General features: G+C 51.2%; 2 protein-coding genes across 9 annotated transcripts in view; one reads left to right on the top strand and one right to left on the bottom strand.

Moving 5' to 3' along the window:
• The window catches only part of AFMID (arylformamidase), a 27,391-nt gene extending 18,108 nt beyond the window's left edge, over window positions 1–9,283 (bottom strand). For all 7 annotated transcript variants that reach the window (XR_010726091.1, XM_066235724.1, XM_066235721.1 and 4 more), the window contains exons 1-3: window positions 9,225–9,283; window positions 7,208–7,319; window positions 5,557–5,647 (exon numbers count right to left, since the gene is read on the bottom strand). Coding sequence is in view for 6 of the 7 variants with exons in the window: in XM_066235724.1 (XP_066091821.1) it covers window positions 5,557–5,647; window positions 7,208–7,267 (151 nt within the window). In the remaining variant the exon portion in view is untranslated. The remainder of the gene's footprint in view (window positions 1–5,556; window positions 5,648–7,207; window positions 7,320–9,224) is intronic.
• Window positions 7,394–16,483, top strand: TK1 (thymidine kinase 1). Of its 2 annotated transcripts, XM_066235729.1 has the most exons (8): window positions 7,589–7,681; window positions 7,786–7,817; window positions 8,146–8,328; window positions 9,251–9,361; window positions 12,233–12,326; window positions 14,974–15,063; window positions 15,373–15,492; window positions 15,582–16,483. In XM_066235729.1, the coding sequence occupies exons 4-8, from the start codon at window positions 9,261–9,263 to the stop codon at window positions 15,777–15,779; spliced, it is 603 nt and encodes a 200-aa protein (XP_066091826.1). In that variant the 5' UTR covers window positions 7,589–7,681; window positions 7,786–7,817; window positions 8,146–8,328; window positions 9,251–9,260; the 3' UTR covers window positions 15,780–16,483. The 2 variants fall into 2 exon arrangements, with proteins under 2 accessions (XP_066091825.1, XP_066091826.1); XM_066235728.1 differs by lacking the exon at window positions 8,146–8,328 and having other exon boundaries at window positions 7,394–7,681.

Below are 16,483 nucleotides of genomic sequence, written 5' to 3'. Positions count from 1 at the left end.
GGACCCTAACCTTAGGACCTCATTTGACATTAATGACTTCCTTAGAAGCTCTGCCTCCAAACGCAGCCACACTATGGGACAGGGCATCTGTCAACATGTGAATTTGGTTGGACACAAAGATTCAGGTCACAAAAGTTCTCAAGCTTCTCCAATGGTCTTGGGGCCGTACAAAATCAACTCTCCACTGCTCACCTTCTCCAAGCAGCTGACCTGACCTCCCTCTGCTATCCCCCTCACCTGTCGTGTCTTCTGTTAGGAGCACCTGCCCTCCTAACAGACTGACACTGACCTACTCCTTCTGTTCTTTGTCTCTCATCTCCCTCCCTCCATTCAGAATCACAGCAATACATGGGCCGGAGGTTGTCTGTTTGGCTCACAGATATATCCCACACACATAGATGAGTGACCAGTCTACATGAAGCACCCAACAAATATTCACTGACTGGAATAGTAAACGATGAACCAGTCTACTGCTGAGAAGCATCTGGGCTTGGCTACCCCTGACAACCCGGTGGTGAGATCCTGGCGCATATATCACCCCACCTGCACGCAAGGATCTGCAGGACGTGCTCTCAGCAGTGGAGTTTCTGGATCAAAGGCATATGCTTTGGTCATTTTGCCACTGCCCTCCCATCAGCACGGTAAGAATGTCTTTGCCTGACAAGCTCATCAACAGAGTGGTCTCACTGCAAGGTAGCAATTTCTTTCTTTTGTTTTGTTTTTAAAAAAATTTTTTATTAAGTGTGAGGCAGACAGACAGACCAGACATCCTGCTCCCACATGTGCCCTGAGCAGGATCCACCTGGCTAACCCCTATAGGGTGATGCTCTGCTCATCTGAAGCCACTGCTCTGTTGCTCAGGAACTGAGTTATTTTATTTTAGCACCTGAGATGAGGCCATAAAGCCATCCTTGGCGCCCGGGGCCAACTTGCTTGAACCTTTTGAGCCATGGCTAAGAGAGGGGAAGGGGGGAGGAGGGGGAGGAGTGGAGAAGCAGATGGTTGCTTCTCCTGTGTGCCCTGGCCAGGAATCGAATCCGGGACTCCCACACACTGGGCTGATGCTCTACTGCTGAGCCAACCGGCCAGGGCACAAGGTAGCAATTTCAATAATACAGGGTTCTTAAAGTTTATGTGAACCAAAGGGATTTGTGTTGTGAGGAAAAAATCAAGAAAATTCATGTTCCAAATTGAAGAGCAATTATAACCAAGTGGCTGTTAGTGTTCATGATCATGCACAAGTCTCCCTCCCTCAGACATTAACCTCAACTGACCCTGAGAAGGAGAAACTTTCTCTCTAGGAGGTGGTCCAGTGGTTGGTGGCAGACAGTTGAGTGCAGGAACAGAGAAGGAGATGACCTACAACCTCCTCAAGAGCTTGAATACACAAGGGCAGGAACACAGGGGGGCTTCAATGAATAGACCTTTTACAAACTTCCTTTTGTGAAAAAGCAAAAATTTGGCTTCTATTAAGACAACCCAAAGTTGTCTTACAGAGAGATACACCAGGACCAGGAAGCAGGGTCAGGGACTCAACTAAGCATATGTTAGAGCTCTTAGGGGACACAGGGGCCCGAGCTCCTAGAGAGCAATGCCATGGCGGCGGAGGGAGACCCGCCAGACAGCCTGCAGGGCAAGGGCATAGTACACCCACAGAAGGGGCCAGAGCGTCTAGAGAGCAATGCCATGGCGGCGGAGGGAGACCCGCCAGACAGCCTGCAGGGCAAGGGCATAGTACACCCACAGAAGGGGCCAGAGCGTCTAGAGAGCAATGCCATGGCGGCGGAGGGAGACCTGCCAGACAGCCTGCAGGGCAACCTGCCAGACAGCCTGCAGGGCAAGGGCATAGTACACCCACAGAAGCCATCCAAGGAAAGGCCGGGCTTGTCAGCCCCCAACTAGTTAACAATGGTGGTGAAATTATTGATGACTTTATTTTTTAAATCCTTTTTAGTAAGCCTATGCTCCTTTTGTTCTAAGAAAACAATGGTACCTAAAAGTAGTCAACCACAGACGGGGCAGAGCAGGGCTACTGGGTGTGGTCTGTGGACACTGCCCTGTTTGCTACCAGTCCATGATGAGCTTCCAACATAAGGTGAAAGCCAGCATTTAGAATATATGCAGTTTAGTAGAATGGCTTTGTCTAGCGAACTTAATAATAAGAAATTAAGGCTTTTGCCTGACCTGTGGTGACACAATGGATGAAGTATTGACCTGGAATGCTGAGGTCACCGGTTCGAAACCCTGGGTTTGCCTGGTCAAGGCACATGTGATAAGGAACCAAAGAACAACTGAAGTGAAGCAACTATGAATTGATACTTCTCACTCCCGCTACCCTCTCCTCTGTAAAATCAGTCAAATAAACTCTTAAAAAAAAAAAGAGATAGAAACACTGATTTGTTTCTGTATGTGTCCTGACTGGGGAACAATCACAGCCCTGGCATGCAGGGACCACATCCGAACCGAATAATCTATCCGGCCAGGCCATGGTGTCATCTTGAGCACAGGCATGGTGTGTATCTTTTTTTTTTGGTGGCAGAGACAGAGAGTGAGAGAGAGGGACAGACAGACAGGAAGGGAGAGAGATGAGAAACAACAGTTCTTCACTGCAGCACCTTAGTTGTTCATTGATTGCTTTCTCATATGTGCCTTGACTGGGGGCTACAGCAGACCTAGTAACCCCTTGCTCGAGCCAGTGACCTTGGGCTCAGGCTGGTGAGTGTTGCTCAAACCAGATGAGCCTGCGCTCAAGCTGGCAACCTCGGGGTCTTGAACCTGGGTCCTCCACATCCCAGTCTGATGCTCTATCCACTGCGCTACCATCTGGTCAGGTGGCATGGTGTGTATCTTCCCAGCTGTATTAAAGGGTTCAATCTCTAGTGGCTTGCCTGTGATGCACACTGTAGTTTGGTTTAATCTTTACCCAACAAAATCTTTCTCTTTGTGGAGAGGTTTTCTGGCTTGTTGGGAGACTTTTTTTTTTGAGAGAGAGAGAGAGGACAGACAGGTATAGACAGATAGGAAGGGAGAGAGATGAGAAGTATCAACTCATAGTTGCAGCACTTCAGTTGTTCAATGATGACTTCTCATATGGGCCTTGACCAGGGGGTTCCAGCCAAGCCAGTGACCTTGGGCTCAAGCTAGCGACCATGGGGTCATAACTAAGATCCCATGTTCAAGAAGGCAACCTTGGGGTCTTGAACCTGGGACCTCAGCATCCCTGGTTGATGCTCTATCCACTGCATCACCACTGGTCAGGCAGGAAACTTTATCTTTCATTTTTTTCTACGTTCCATCCCTTTTGTTATATTTTGCTGCCTCTCATCAGTTTGATTCCAGGGAGGCAAGCTCCAAGGTTGCAGGCAGCACTGCTGAGGAGGTCTGGGGAACTCCACCCAGGAAAACAAGCTGGCGGGCAAACACTAATGTTGTCTATCATCACCTCCCCCCCCCCCCCACACACACACACAGCACCTGTTTCACTCTTCCCTGGAAGCGTCCTGGAAGCTCCACAGAGGTGGTGACCATCACTGGCTGCGTGAGCTTGGATAAGTTATTTAACCTCATCAAGCAGGGCATGGACTGGGGCGGGGGGTAAGTGAGAGCACAGTATTGGAGAGTGGCACCAAAAAACTCAGTAATGAAGATTGTTATGGGCTAAGTGTCTTCTCTGTGCCTCCCCCAAAGTCATATGTGGAAGTCCTGCTCCCTAATATGATGGTATTTGGATGTGGTCCCTTGGGGAGGTGATTAAGGTGAGATGAGGTTATGAGGGTGAAACCCCTGTGATGGGATCAGTGGCCTTATAAGAAAGGAAGAAAGACCAGAACTCTCTCCCTGCCATGTGAGGATACAGAGACAGCAGCGGCCTGAAAGCCAGGAACAGAACTCTCACTAGGGAACCAAATCGGCTGGCACCTTGACCTTGGACTTCTTGGCTTCCAAAACTGTGAGAAATAGATTCCTATTGTTTAAGCTGCCCAGGTGATGGCATTTTGTTATAGAAGCTCAAGCTGACCAATATAAAGATAAATAATATTTAAGCGCAATATATTATTTTAAAATAAAAGTTAATATGAAAAAGTCCATGATGAACAAAATGTCGGCATTTTAAAGAGAGACAGGCTTGGTACACTAGTGAAGATGTTCTTTATCTACAAAATGGGTCAGATGGAGCATTTTTGGTCCTCTGGGCCAGCTGGAGCATCAAGAAAGGAAAGGAGGTGGAACATGAACTGAAAGCTGACCACAGGGCTCGCGGAAAGTGGTTACCAGGGTTACCAGAAAGTGTCTCGGAGGGCAACGGCAGCAGGTGCATCTCAGCTCTTGCTACCTATGAGTGACTCTTTCTCAACAGGGTTAGCTCTTCATCCCCAAGATGAGTAAGACAGACAAACAGGTTTTCTACAAGCTCATGCAGAGGTCACTACACACTCAAATATTTACTGAGCAAAGAGCAATGTACTGGCACGGGGCTGGGCACAGCACGGAACTCTGAAGAGCTCAGGACACTGCTCCAACCCACACCTGTTGGGACAGGGTGGGTGCTAGGAAGTCCCCATGAGCCTGTACCCTGGTGGGTTATCTCACGTTAGAGAACCATCTGGCTGGGAGCTCTGTTCAGTGTGCTCAAACAAGGCAGATCCCAACACCCGATTTTCCGAACTGGCTACTTCCCTACTCACACTTCCCCGTGAAGCCTGCTTCCCCAGCCCTCCTTTGCCAAGTGTAAGAACAGCAGCACAGCACTCTGGAAACACAGGGCAGCGATGGGAACAAACCTTGACACTCACTAGCTTACAGGTCCCAAAGTACTTTTTTTTTTCTTTCTTTAAAGACTTGTTTCTTCTTTTTCTTTTTACTTATTTTTTTAAGACTTTATTTATTTTAGAGAGGAGAGAGAGAGAGAGAGAGAAGGAGGGAGGAGCAGGAAGCATCAACTCCCATATGTGCCTTGACCAGGCAAGCCCAGGGTTTCAAACTGGTGACCTCAGTGTTCCAGGTCAATGCTTTATCTACTGCGCCATCGCAGGTCAGGCTTTCTTTCTTTTTATTGATTTTTTTTAAAGAGAGAAAGGATGAGAAAGAAAGAAAAATATCGAGTTGTTGTTCTACTTATTTATGCGTTCCTTGGTTGATTCTTTTAGGTTCCTGACGGGGATCAAACCCGCAGCCTTGGTGTATCGGGACGATGTTCTAACCTAGTAAGCGACACTGCCAGGGCCAAGCCCTGATTTCTTTAGAGAAAAAAGGAGTCCTCTTTTTTTTTTTACTCCTTCTCCCAGTGCCACTGTGGAATGTGGCCTTAAGGCCTGGGCATGGTTGGCAGAGCAGGAGAGGCAGTGAGGCATGATTGACAAGGAGAGCCTGTTCTGCAGCAAGGGCTCCTTGGTGCCTGGCCTGAGCCCACCAGGAGGTTTATGCAGTGCCTGGGCTTTGGGAATGCCCTGAGAAATGGGCTGTGCAACGACTCCTGTCCCCACCCCCATCATTCTGCACCACTTTAGCCACATGCTAAAGTCCACCCAGAGCAGCCACAGAGAGGTCCCCCAGTACCCTCATTTCCCATCTTTGTGTAGGTCCTCAGGACTTCCTCTGCTCCCAGTCGTACAGCCCATCTGCTGGGGTTGTACTGCTTCTCCAACTCCTATGGGACACAGACATAGGTTCCAGAAGATTTTGTTCTCCACATAGCATGTGCCTACCATCCCCATGCCTGGGCGCTCCTGTCTCGAGAAGCTCCCTCCCCGTTGGCGGAGGCTCTCAGACACCCTCAGCTTCCTTCAAGCCCTTCCAGTCTCCAGCCTGGCAACCCTTTCCCAATCTCCCCCCACTGATTAATGAGGTGCTTTAGATACAGCATTGCAGACACTTTCAGATCCGCGGTCTAGAGTGGCAACCATGCCTTTAACCAGCAAACAGCCTTAAAGGGAAGATGAGGTCCCATAACTGTGTTCTGATTAACGCCAGCAGCTTTGACCACAGGAGGCCAGGGAGCTGGGGTGGCAACTATAGAAAGTGACGTGGACCTAATCTGCCCTTAGAGGGAACAATGTTGATGGTGGGAGGACACAGCAGAATTGAAGGCACAGAGGTGATAAGGAAGGAACTGAAGGTCAGTCTGTGTTAACCAACCAGATGGCTGAAGCACAGAGGCGAGGTTGGGAAGCTGGAACTGCAGACAGAGGGTTTTGAACGTCAGGCTAAAATGTTCAGAACCAGTGCAGCAAGTAACAAGGAACAGGGATTTGGAGAAAGGACACAAAGACAAAAGAGAATGGATAAAAGCTGGGTTGGGAAATTTGAAGACAGGGTGGCCTCATGGAAAGGTCTCAGGCTCTGGACTCAGATAAGGCTGAGTGCTATCCAAGCTCCATCACTTATAGGCTGTTTCACCATGGGCAGTTTATAATCTCTGGCTCTCAGTTCCCTTGTCTATTTAATGGGTATAATAATGGCAGCCTTACAAGGTTAAAAGACACAAGGCATGTAAACAAAGTAAAGCTAATAACCCCGCTAATGTGGGTTACCTCTTTGTCCTGTTGAACAGGGGCTCTTGGCCAGGGATCTGCACAATCTGTACCTGTTATTGTTACTGCCTGTAAGCTGGTCACAGCCATGCCTGGCACACTCTGCTATCATCATCTTTATTGCTATTATTTATGATAATGATATTGCAAGGGATTTCTGATGATCCTCTGATATTGTCGGGGTGTGTGTGACAGAGACAGACAGACAACAGGATTTCTTAGGGGCAGTATCCATAACTTTTACCAGATTCTCAGATGCATGTATGACCATAAAAAGAATCACTGCCTAAAATCCAGGAAAACTTGTTAGGAAATTAAAATTGAATGATAATCCTAACAAGCTTCACATAGGTTGTTTCTAACCCTCGCAAGTACCCCTCAGTTAACACCAGCGTCTGGCAACATCATTCGCACGCATTGCACAAACTCAGATTAAATCAGAGAACTTCAGTCCCAACTCCTGTGGTTTGTGGATATTCGCGTAGCCAGGGCTTCAATTTTCTCCACCCCGAAAGTCTGGCTCGCCGACGCATAAAGGCCTGCCCGCCGTGCTGAAGCCCTCGGGAGCGGGCACGCAGTAGGCATTCCATCGCACCCTCTGAGCCTTCTTACAACTTCCACCTAATCATCTCTGGGCTGCCCTCTCCAACCCCAGCCCCTCCCTGCAAGTCGCCTACCTCCTTACACATCTTCCTCCAGGGAGCCTCGCCCTTGCGACCTTCTCCAGGCGCATCCATCCGGACGTCCGGACCAGATTCGCTTGCGCCCGCGTTCTCACCCAGGGCGGACCTAAGAGTAAGGGGCGTGGCGAGGCTCCGACCAGGCCCCACCCCCGAGCACGTCCCCACCCCGGCGACCGGAGCGCGCGTCCTCGGTCCCGCTAGCTAGGGGACGCGCAGTGGATTAAAATCTCCCGCCAATTCCGCGGCCGCTCCGGTGATTGACTCCCACAGACCGCGGCGCCGGCTCCCCATTGGCCTGCGCTCGTGGGAGGTGGGGGGATAAAGGTGGGCGCGCGGGAACCAGCGCAAGTTTCCGCACCCGCAGCGGTGTATCCCGTGTTCAGCAAGGTTACCGCAGGCGCCATGAGCTGCGCCAACCTGCCCTCGGTGCTGCCCAGCTCCCCCAGCAAGACCCGGGGGCAGATCCAGGTGCGAGCGCCACGGCGGGGTCCCAGCATGCGGGAGCGGGGTTGCGGCTGGTGCCCCGGCGTCCGTGCGCCGCGGGCCTGGAGTGACCTCTTCTTCTCTCCTAGGTGATCCTCGGACCCATGTTCTCAGGAAAAAGGTAATAGTCTCGCGGGGCGGGGGGGGTGGGGTGGGTGGACTGGGACCACCTCTTCCTCCTCCTCCTCCTCTCCCCCCGGAAATCCCGTCCTCCTCCTCCTCTCCTCTCCCCACCGGGACCCCGTCCTCCTCCCCTGGCGCCCCTCCCAGACCTGTTGCCTCTGTCAGAGCCCCCCTCTAGAACAGCCCCAGCCGCCACTGCCAGACCTTGCGTTCCCGCCCTGGATACCTTCCCAGCCAGGATGCCACTGCTCCCAGAAATCTGGTCTTTTTTTTTTTTTTTTCTTTTTTTGGGTTTTTTTTTTTTTTTTTTTTTTTTTTTTTTACAGAGACAGAGAGAATCAGAGATAGGGACAGACAGACAGGAACGGAGAGAGATGAGAAGCATCAATCATTAGTTCTTCGTTGGGACACCTTAGTTCATTGATTGCTTTCTCATATGTGCCTTGACCACGGGCCTTCAGCAGACGGAGTAACCCCTTGCTTGAGCCAGTGACCTTGGGTCCAAGCTGGTGAGCTCCCCCCCCCCCCCCTCAAACCAGAGCTCGTGCTCAAGCTGGCAACCTCGGGATCTCGAACCTGGGTCCTCCGCATCCCAGTCTGACCCAGTCTGACGCTCCATCCACTGCGCCACCACCTGGTCAGGCAGAAATCTGGTCTTGAAGGCTGCACACTCCTTCCCTGCCGGCCCAGGTCAAACTCTCTCCTGAGCTGGTCTCAGTTGTTTACAGTTTAACCTCTCACTCAGAAGGGGGCGTGCAAGTCTTAAAAATTGTGTCCCCTGGGAACCAGGCCTTGTTCCTCCTGTAGGATCTGTAAACCTCCTTCCAGTGACTGTTCCCTTAGATGGTCAGGAAACTTCCTGCACTGAGAAAGGAGTCAAGCTGCTCGTCTTTGCTCCCGGGTATGATGGAACTGGACCAGGTGGGGCTAGTGAGCCCCTCAGTAACTTCCTGGCCCTGGGAACACTCCAACCCAAATCCCTGGCCCATGAAAGTGAGGCTCAGGGTAGGCTCTTAGACACAGAAGCAAAGTGCTTTCTGTGTGGCACAAGGTTTTATGAAGTTCCAACTGTGAAGAACTCTGGAAGGAGATCACTTTGGAATGCAATCTGGGCCCCTCGCCTCTGCCTGTGGCCTTGGTGCACCCCAGCATATTCCTAAGAAACTTACCCCTCCAGCCCTTCCCCAGAGCACCACAGGGCCATTCTTTGTCCCTAGTGAATAGGGCACTTGTTTACATCCCTCTCAGGTCCAGATCGAACTCTCAGAGCAGGGCCCTCTAGTCCTCACTAGTCTTTCCCACACTGCCCTGCGGTCTTTCTGTCCATCAGTGGGTGCCTGTAGCCCCTAGAAGGTGGTAGGGAGCCTGGCTTCCTCCTCGCCGCCTCTTACTCCATAGGCCTTACCTGCTTCTCTGTCTTTGCCTTTGCAGTACTGAGCTGATGAGACGAGTCCAGCGCTTCCAGATTGCCCAGTATAAGTGCCTGGTGATCAAATACGCCAAAGACACACGGTACAGCAGCAAGTTCTCCACTCATGACCGGTCAGTCCCTGCTTTTTTTGTCCTGCCTTGACAGCTTATCTGAGAAGCCCTGTGAAAACTCACAGGGCATAGAACATGCTGTCAGAGTTCTTTAGTGAAGATGGTTAATAAGGCTTGAATGTTCAAATTGGCAAACTTTCCAGGTTGCATGGCAAGGTAGCCTAGGACTTGGCTTTTCACAGGACTCTAGCCCAGTAGTTCTTAGCTGGGGGCGATTTCCTCCCCACTGCCCCCTTCCCCCAGTCCATTTGGCAATGCCTGGAGATGTTCTCACTTTTCATAACTAGATGCTCTTGGCATCTAGTGGGCAGAGGCCAGGAATGCTACTGAGCATCCTGCAATGCACAGGACAATCCCTACGACACCAATGACCTGCCATAGTCAGTAGTACCTGCCAGGGATGGGAGTCCTGCTCTGCAGTTTATACCTATGCAGAGGTTGCAAGCTGGTGTTGTTTGGCTTGCACATTGGGTTTTATTTAATTTTTCAGTGGGCTTGTCCTTGTTGATTCCCTATGGCCTTGTGGCCTTTATGCATCCCTGTTTTATCTGCCTGTGCCCAGTGCACATTTCAGGCTGCAACGTGAGGTCAGAGTTAAATTTAGTTCCCCTCCAGCCCTCTCCTTGGCAGCAGATTGGGGCCTGGTGTTTCTCAGCTTGAGACACTCCTTTCTTGGTACTCTGGACTGTCCCCTGAGCCCCCAGCAGCAAAACCATGCTGTGGGAGCATGGTGTTTCTGAAGCCAGGTAGAGGGGGGTGAGGTGGGAGAGTGCTGGGGACTTGCAGTTAGTTGTATAGAATTGGAGTGATGTTTTGGGTCGTGCTGTCTGATGTGGGTCCACTTATACTTCCCAATTTGCTTCCTCATCCCTAAACTGGGTCCACTGCACAGAGCAGGGCACATCCACACAGGAGGCAACACTGCAGTGATCAGAAGTCCAGTTTCTCAAGTCGGTCAGATTGGGGTTAAATCCGAGCTCTGATTCAGTGTCACAGTCCTGTCTAACATAGGCTACGGGGTGGTGACTGTGACCAAGTGCTTGGCAGGCATGACAAAGCTCCCAGATACTGCCCTGATGGAAGCTGGAACAGACTTGCTCCCTGCCTACCCTCTGCTTTTCTGTTTCAGGAGGGGATGGGAATTTAACATGCATGGAACAGTAGGGTGAAAGCCAGGTAATAACTAAGTTGTAAGGTGCTTTATTTTTTTATAAATACAACTACAAACTGCTGAGCTTTCAGGAAACTATCAGCTCCTCTGAAGACTAGCTCAGGAATAGCAAAAATGGAAACAATAAAACAACATTGTAGAAAAACCCAGGAACTATTTAAAAAGACATGACAAAGAACAGCATTCCTCTTCAAAAAGGCCCTGGCTGTAGGGGGAAAGTAGGGTACAGAGTGTCATTTAATGCACTGGAACATTCCGACGTGTGGCCTTTCAAACTGCTGGGTTGGACTCTCCCCCAGGACACAAGGCTGCAGATTGAATCCTACTCTGCCAGCTAATCACTCTGTGATCATAGAGGAATTTCTTCATTGGCTGGAGAAGCCAAGTGAAAGAAATTCTTCTAGGTTGTCGTGCTGCTGTTGGAATCCAGGCTTAGCTCTGCCCCGGGCATGCAGGACTCACAGTCAGGTGCCAATGGTCTTCCCAGGGCCATGCCACAGCTTTCCTGGGCCTTGGGCTCTTTGCCTTAGTAGGTCCCTTCCTCCATGCAAAGTAAAAGAATACAACATATTTTTATTTTATTTTATTTTTTATTTTTTTCTGAAGCTGGAAACGGGGAGAGACAGTCAGACAGACTCCCGCATGCGCCCGACCGGGATCCACCCAGCATGCCCACCAGGGGGCGATGCTCTGCCCCTCCGGGGGGGGTCGCTCTGTTGTGACCAGAGCCACTCTAGCGCCTGGGGCAGAGGCCAAGGAGCCATCCCCAGAGCCTGGGCCATCTTTGCTCTAATGGAGCCTCGGCTGCGGGAGGGGAAGAGAGAGACAGAGAGGAAGGAGAGGGGGAGGGGTAGAGAAGCAGATGGGTGCTTCTCCTGTGTGCCCTGGCCGGAAATCGAACCCGGGACTTCTGCACGCCAGGCTAACGCTCTACCACTGAGCCAACTGGCCAGGGCCAGAATACAACATATTTTATGACTGGTTTGTAACACAGAGCTGAGTTATATTTAGCCTGTGTGTGTGTGTGTGTGTGCGCATGTGTGTGTGACAGAGGGACAGATAGGAAGGGAAAGAGAAGAGAAGCATCAAGTCTTCACTGGCTCCTTAGTCTCCTTAGTTGTTCATTGATTGCTTTCTCATATGTGCCTTGACTAGGGGGCTACAGCAGAGCGAGTGACCCCTTGCTTAAGCCAGCGACCTTGGGGTCATGTCCATGACCCCAAGGCTTGAGCCCACACTCAAGCCGGCAACCTCAGAATTTCAAACCTGGGTCCTCTGCATCCCAGTCTGATGCTCTATCCACTGCATCACTGCCTGGTCAGGCTATATTTAGTATTCTGACTTTTAAATGAAATTAAAACATTTTCTTGGCCTCTAAAAGTACTGTGGCTCGGGACACTGCCTGATGAGGTAACCTTGTCTGCCCCAGGGCCCCTGAGCAGAAGCAGAGGAGAGCTTTACATTGGCATCTCAGATTTCTAGTCCTGAGTGTAAGGTGAAATAGCTTGTGTTGAATAACCGGTTTTCTGCACCAGGGCCTTGATTCTTCCCCCTGCCTTCCCATGGGTGCTGACTTCTCCAAGCTCTAGGCAGACTTGGCAGCCTCTCTGCCAGCAGAGGTCACCAGTGCTGGCCCCTGCCTCTGGCTCCAGTCTCCCAGGTCTCCCTGACCTGCTCATGCTCTGGCTCTCTCTCCCCAGGAACACCATGGAGGCGCTACCAGCCTGCCTGCTACGGGACGTGGCCCAGGAGGCCCTGGGTGTGGCTGTCATAGGCATTGATGAAGGGCAGTTTGTAAGTTGGCTTGTCCTGGCCTTGTTCTTCCTGTGAACCCCCTGACTGTCCCTTTTCTGTTTTTCTTTTGTTCTCTGGGTTAAGCTGGACAGCAAATGGTAGGTTGGCCATTTTTCCTTGTGCCTTTGGAAGAGCATCAGCACTCTTGTAGCTTATGAGAAGGTCAGCCCATAGCTTCTTCTCCAGGCAGGTCAGCGGTCTGCTTTCGTAACTGCGTGTCCTGGAGGTTTTGTGTTCATTTACCCTGTTTTGCATGTGGTGTGCCTTCTGACTGTGAGCACTCAGGGCTTCGTTCCTGGCGGGAGGATGAAGCCATGGTCCCTTCAGTCTGTCTCTGTGAGGTGTTCTAGGCACATGTCCCAAAGTGCTGGGTTTTGAGGACTATTTTTCATTTTGGGGATTTCTGGTTAGCTCCTTTTTTGTATCTGCTACTCATCTGTGTGTAACAATTTGCTGTCTTTCTTTTTGATTGATGCTGCTCTGCACGCATCCTGTTGACTCTCTCTCACTCTTTCAGCTGACATCGTTCTCCAGGTTTGTTGGCTGCTTGCATTCATTTCTCCTTTGTAAGTTGCCTTTTAAGGGTGTGCACCCATTTTTCTCTTGGTTTGTCCTGTATCTAGCTGACCTGATACACCTGGTGCCGCTTGGTCACATGCTGTAAATATTCTCCCGTTCGTTTGCTGTCGGGTTTTGCCTGGCTTTTCATTTAGTCTTTTACCATTTGTTGTTCAATGCTTTATTGTCACATCTTCCATGCCTGTCCCTGTGGCCTTTGAACCTTCAGTGCCAGCGTGACTGCCAGGAAGCAGGTCCAGGGATCCTTTGGTGGCGACCTGAGCCAGTCCGCTCTCGGCAAGAGGATGACAGAGGGGCAGATCTACCTTCAGACCTCCTCATCTTCCCTTTGGGTTCTCTTCCCCCATCAGACCTTGTTCAGGAAGTGGCTCGGGGCATGTCGTCGATCACCAGTGTGCAGAACCGGCCGAGGAGCCCCAGTGGGCAAACTTGTCCCCATCTTCCTTTCCTACTTGGATCCCGTACTGTAATTATTTTATTTACCAAGGAAGCCCCAAATTTATGACGTACTTTGAAGTCCCATTTCAGTGTAGCCTGTATTATTAATGTGCTTGGACTCCCATACCACAGGCTGGGCTAAAACAATGGAAATCAACTCGGACAGTTCTAGAAGGCTGCAGTCCTGTTGTGGGTAGGGCTGGTGTCATCTGAGGCTGAGAGGGGATCGGTCCAGGCCTCCCTCTCCCCTTGGCTTATAGACAGCTGCTTCTCCTTGTCTTCACATCATCGTCCCTCCGTGTCTGTCCATATTTCCCTTCTCATAAGGACCCTGGTCATTGGATTGGGGCTCGCCCTACTGGCCTCACTCTAGCTCAGTGGTAGTCAACCTGGTCCCTACTGCCCACTAGGGGGCGTTCCAGCTTTCATGGTGGGCGGTAGCGGAGCACCAAAGTATAAATAAAATAAATTTTACTATAGTAAGTTGTTTTATAAAGATTTATTCAGCCCTGGCCGGCTGGCTCAGCGGTAGAGCGTCGGCCTAGCGTGCGGAGGACCCGGGTTCGATTCCCGGCCAGGGCACATAGGAGAAGTGCCCATTTGCTTCTCCACCCCTCCGCCGCGCCTTCCTCTCTGTCTCTCTCTTCCCCTCCCACAGCCGAGGCTCCATTGGAGCAAAGATGGCCCGGGCGCTGGGGATGGCTCTCTGGCCTCTGCCCCAGGCGCTGGAGTGGCTCTGGTCGCAACATGGCGACACCCAGGATGGGCAGAGCGTCGCCCCATGGTGGGCGTGCCGGGTGGATCCCGGTCGGGCTCATGCGGGAGTCTGTCTGACTGTCTCTCCCTGTTTCCAGCTTCAGAAAAATGCAAAAAAAAAAAAAAAAAAAAAAAAAGATTTATTCTGCCAAACTTAGCGAAAATCCGACATAAAATACTTGGTAAGTAATTATTATTATATGTTTTAACTTGCTGTAACTCTGCTTTATAAATTCTATAAAGTAAAGTTACTTCCCTACTTTATAAATCATCATTACTGCAGAACCAGTGGGCGGTTAGAACATTTTACTACTAACAGAGATACAAAAGTGGGCGGTAGGTATAAAAAGGTTGACTACCCCTGCTATAGCTGAATGACTTCTGCAAAGATCCTGTCTCTAGATAAGGTCACATCTGAGATAGTGATGGTTAGGATTTTAATGTTTGGGAGGCAGGGGGGGACACAATTTGATGTATAAGATAATCTATAAAACTACTGACAGTAAATGCCAGTAATGTGGTTACCAGTGGACATTTGGAAATGCAGCAGAGACTAGGGTGGCTCCATCCTTACTTTTGATGATTCAGGATCGCCTGCTGGGGCCAAGGGTATGGTGTTCCCAGGGTGGGGGGGGTGGCATGTGAACAGGATAGAGCATTCAGGTAGAAGAACCTTCTCTCTATGGGCATCACTGCCATGCATGTGGGTGCCAAGGACCCTCCTAGTGTCCCCAGGTTCTGGTGTGGAAGGACCCGTGTGGAGGACAGTGCTGATCTAGGTGGTAGGACTTCCGGGTCTTGCAAGGTCTTCTCTGTGGCTCCCAGAAGCTCTGCTCAGGGTGGATGCTCACTCCCCTCCTACCACACTTCACAGTTCCCTGACATCGTGGAGTTCAGCGAGGCCATGGCCAATGCTGGGAAGACTGTGATTGTGGCTGCGCTAGATGGGACCTTCCAGAGGAAGGTAAAGCATCAGGTCTGGGTCCTGGAATGGGAGCTGGGCAGGAGGAAGGGGCCTGGGCGGGACAGGGTGGTGCACAGAGACAGGCAGCCCAGCGAGCCTCTTTATGTCAGCAAGGCGCTCCCTGGTTTGCCCAGGAGTGAGTCTGTCCCAGCCTTGATGCTCTCTGCGGCTAGGGTTAGAATTCCAAGGGTGGGGAAAGCAAGGTCAAAGCAATTTCCTGGCTTCATTGCTTGTGAATCAGAGGATGGCAGAGACAAACCCATCTGGCGAGGGGAATGTGTACACCTGCCGTCTTCCCCTGTCATGTAGGCTTTTGGGACCATCCTGAACCTGGTGCCCCTGGCTGAGAGTGTGGTGAAGCTGACTGCGGTGTGCATGGAGTGCTTCAGAGAGGCCGCGTACACCAAGAGGCTGGGCATGGAGAAGGAGGTAGCTGTCGCCCACCTTCTCTGAAGGGTGAGGGTGGCCTGGAGGTGCTGTGCCCACTCAGTCCAGGCCCTTTGTGTCCCCTGGGCCAGGTCGAGGTGATTGGAGGCGCAGACAAGTACCATGCTGTGTGCCGCCTCTGCTACTTCCAGAAGACCTCGGGCCAGCTCGCGGGGCTGGATAAGGAGGATAAGGAGAACTGCCTGGCACTGGGGAAGCTGGGAGAAGCAGCAGGGCCCAGGAAGCCATTGGCCCCTCATCAGATCCTGCAATGCAGCCCAGCCAACTGAGCCTGGGGGAGCTTGCGCCCCCTAGCGGACACCTGTCCCCTGCACACTGAACAACCTTGTCCTAGCAGGAAATCCAGACCAGAGGTTTCACTGGCTTGTGGAACTTTCTGCATCTGCAGGGACCTTGCCTGGCAGGTGGTTTGCAGTCCCATTTCCCTCCTTGCCTGCCCACCGGCTTTTCTCAGTTCCCCTCCCAGCTGCTAGTCCACTCATGATCCAGCCAGGGCTGAAGCTGGCTCTGTGCTGTGGCTTGGGCTCTTGCCTTGGCAGACACTGCTTCTCCTTTGAGGTGAGGAGCAGGCCACATGATGTTGTGACATAGGCACTGCTGACTCCTTCCTCCTCTGTGGCTTTCACTGTTGAGTTTCTGTTCTCACTGGCAAGTCCAGCACTGGCAGCTCTGGCTTAGCACTGAGTCTCATTCCACACAAAGGCACCTATCCCTCTTCCTGGGGTGGGCTCCCGGCCCCGGAGGATGGCTGTACTTGTGCCATCTTGCTTCCCTCTGGGCAGAAAGCCTTTCCTACTCTGGTGGTCACCTTCTGCAGAATGACAGCTTCTTTTACATAGGGGACACTTACCCTGCTGGGGCTTAGGTCCCAGGAATTTACTTGTCTTTTAAGGGGGGGGGGAGGTAGGATCCCTGATTCTTCTGTTGTAGTTTGTGAAATTAATAATGGCATTAAAATGTACTAGTTGATGGA

This window comes from Saccopteryx bilineata, chromosome 6 (assembly GCF_036850765.1).
Source record: "Saccopteryx bilineata isolate mSacBil1 chromosome 6, mSacBil1_pri_phased_curated, whole genome shotgun sequence".
Lineage (NCBI taxonomy): Eukaryota > Metazoa > Chordata > Mammalia > Chiroptera > Emballonuridae > Saccopteryx > Saccopteryx bilineata.
The sequence above is the reverse complement of the archived record's forward strand: the minus strand, read 5'-3'. Positions and strand labels throughout refer to the sequence as shown.

What these genes read in the sequence shown, in the direction of transcription:
- TK1 (XM_066235728.1), top strand. Translation starts at nt 7,616, where the DNA reads ATGAGCTGCGCCAACCTGCCCTCGGTGCTGCCCAGCTCCCCCAGCAAG. An exon ending in AAGTTCTCCACTCATGACCG is followed by an intron (nt 9,362 to 12,232) that starts GTCAGTCCCTGC and finishes CTCTCTCCCCAG; the next exon opens with GAACACCATGGAGGCGCTAC. An exon ending in ATGGGACCTTCCAGAGGAAG is followed by an intron (nt 15,064 to 15,372) that starts GTAAAGCATCAG and finishes CCTGTCATGTAG; the next exon opens with GCTTTTGGGACCATCCTGAA.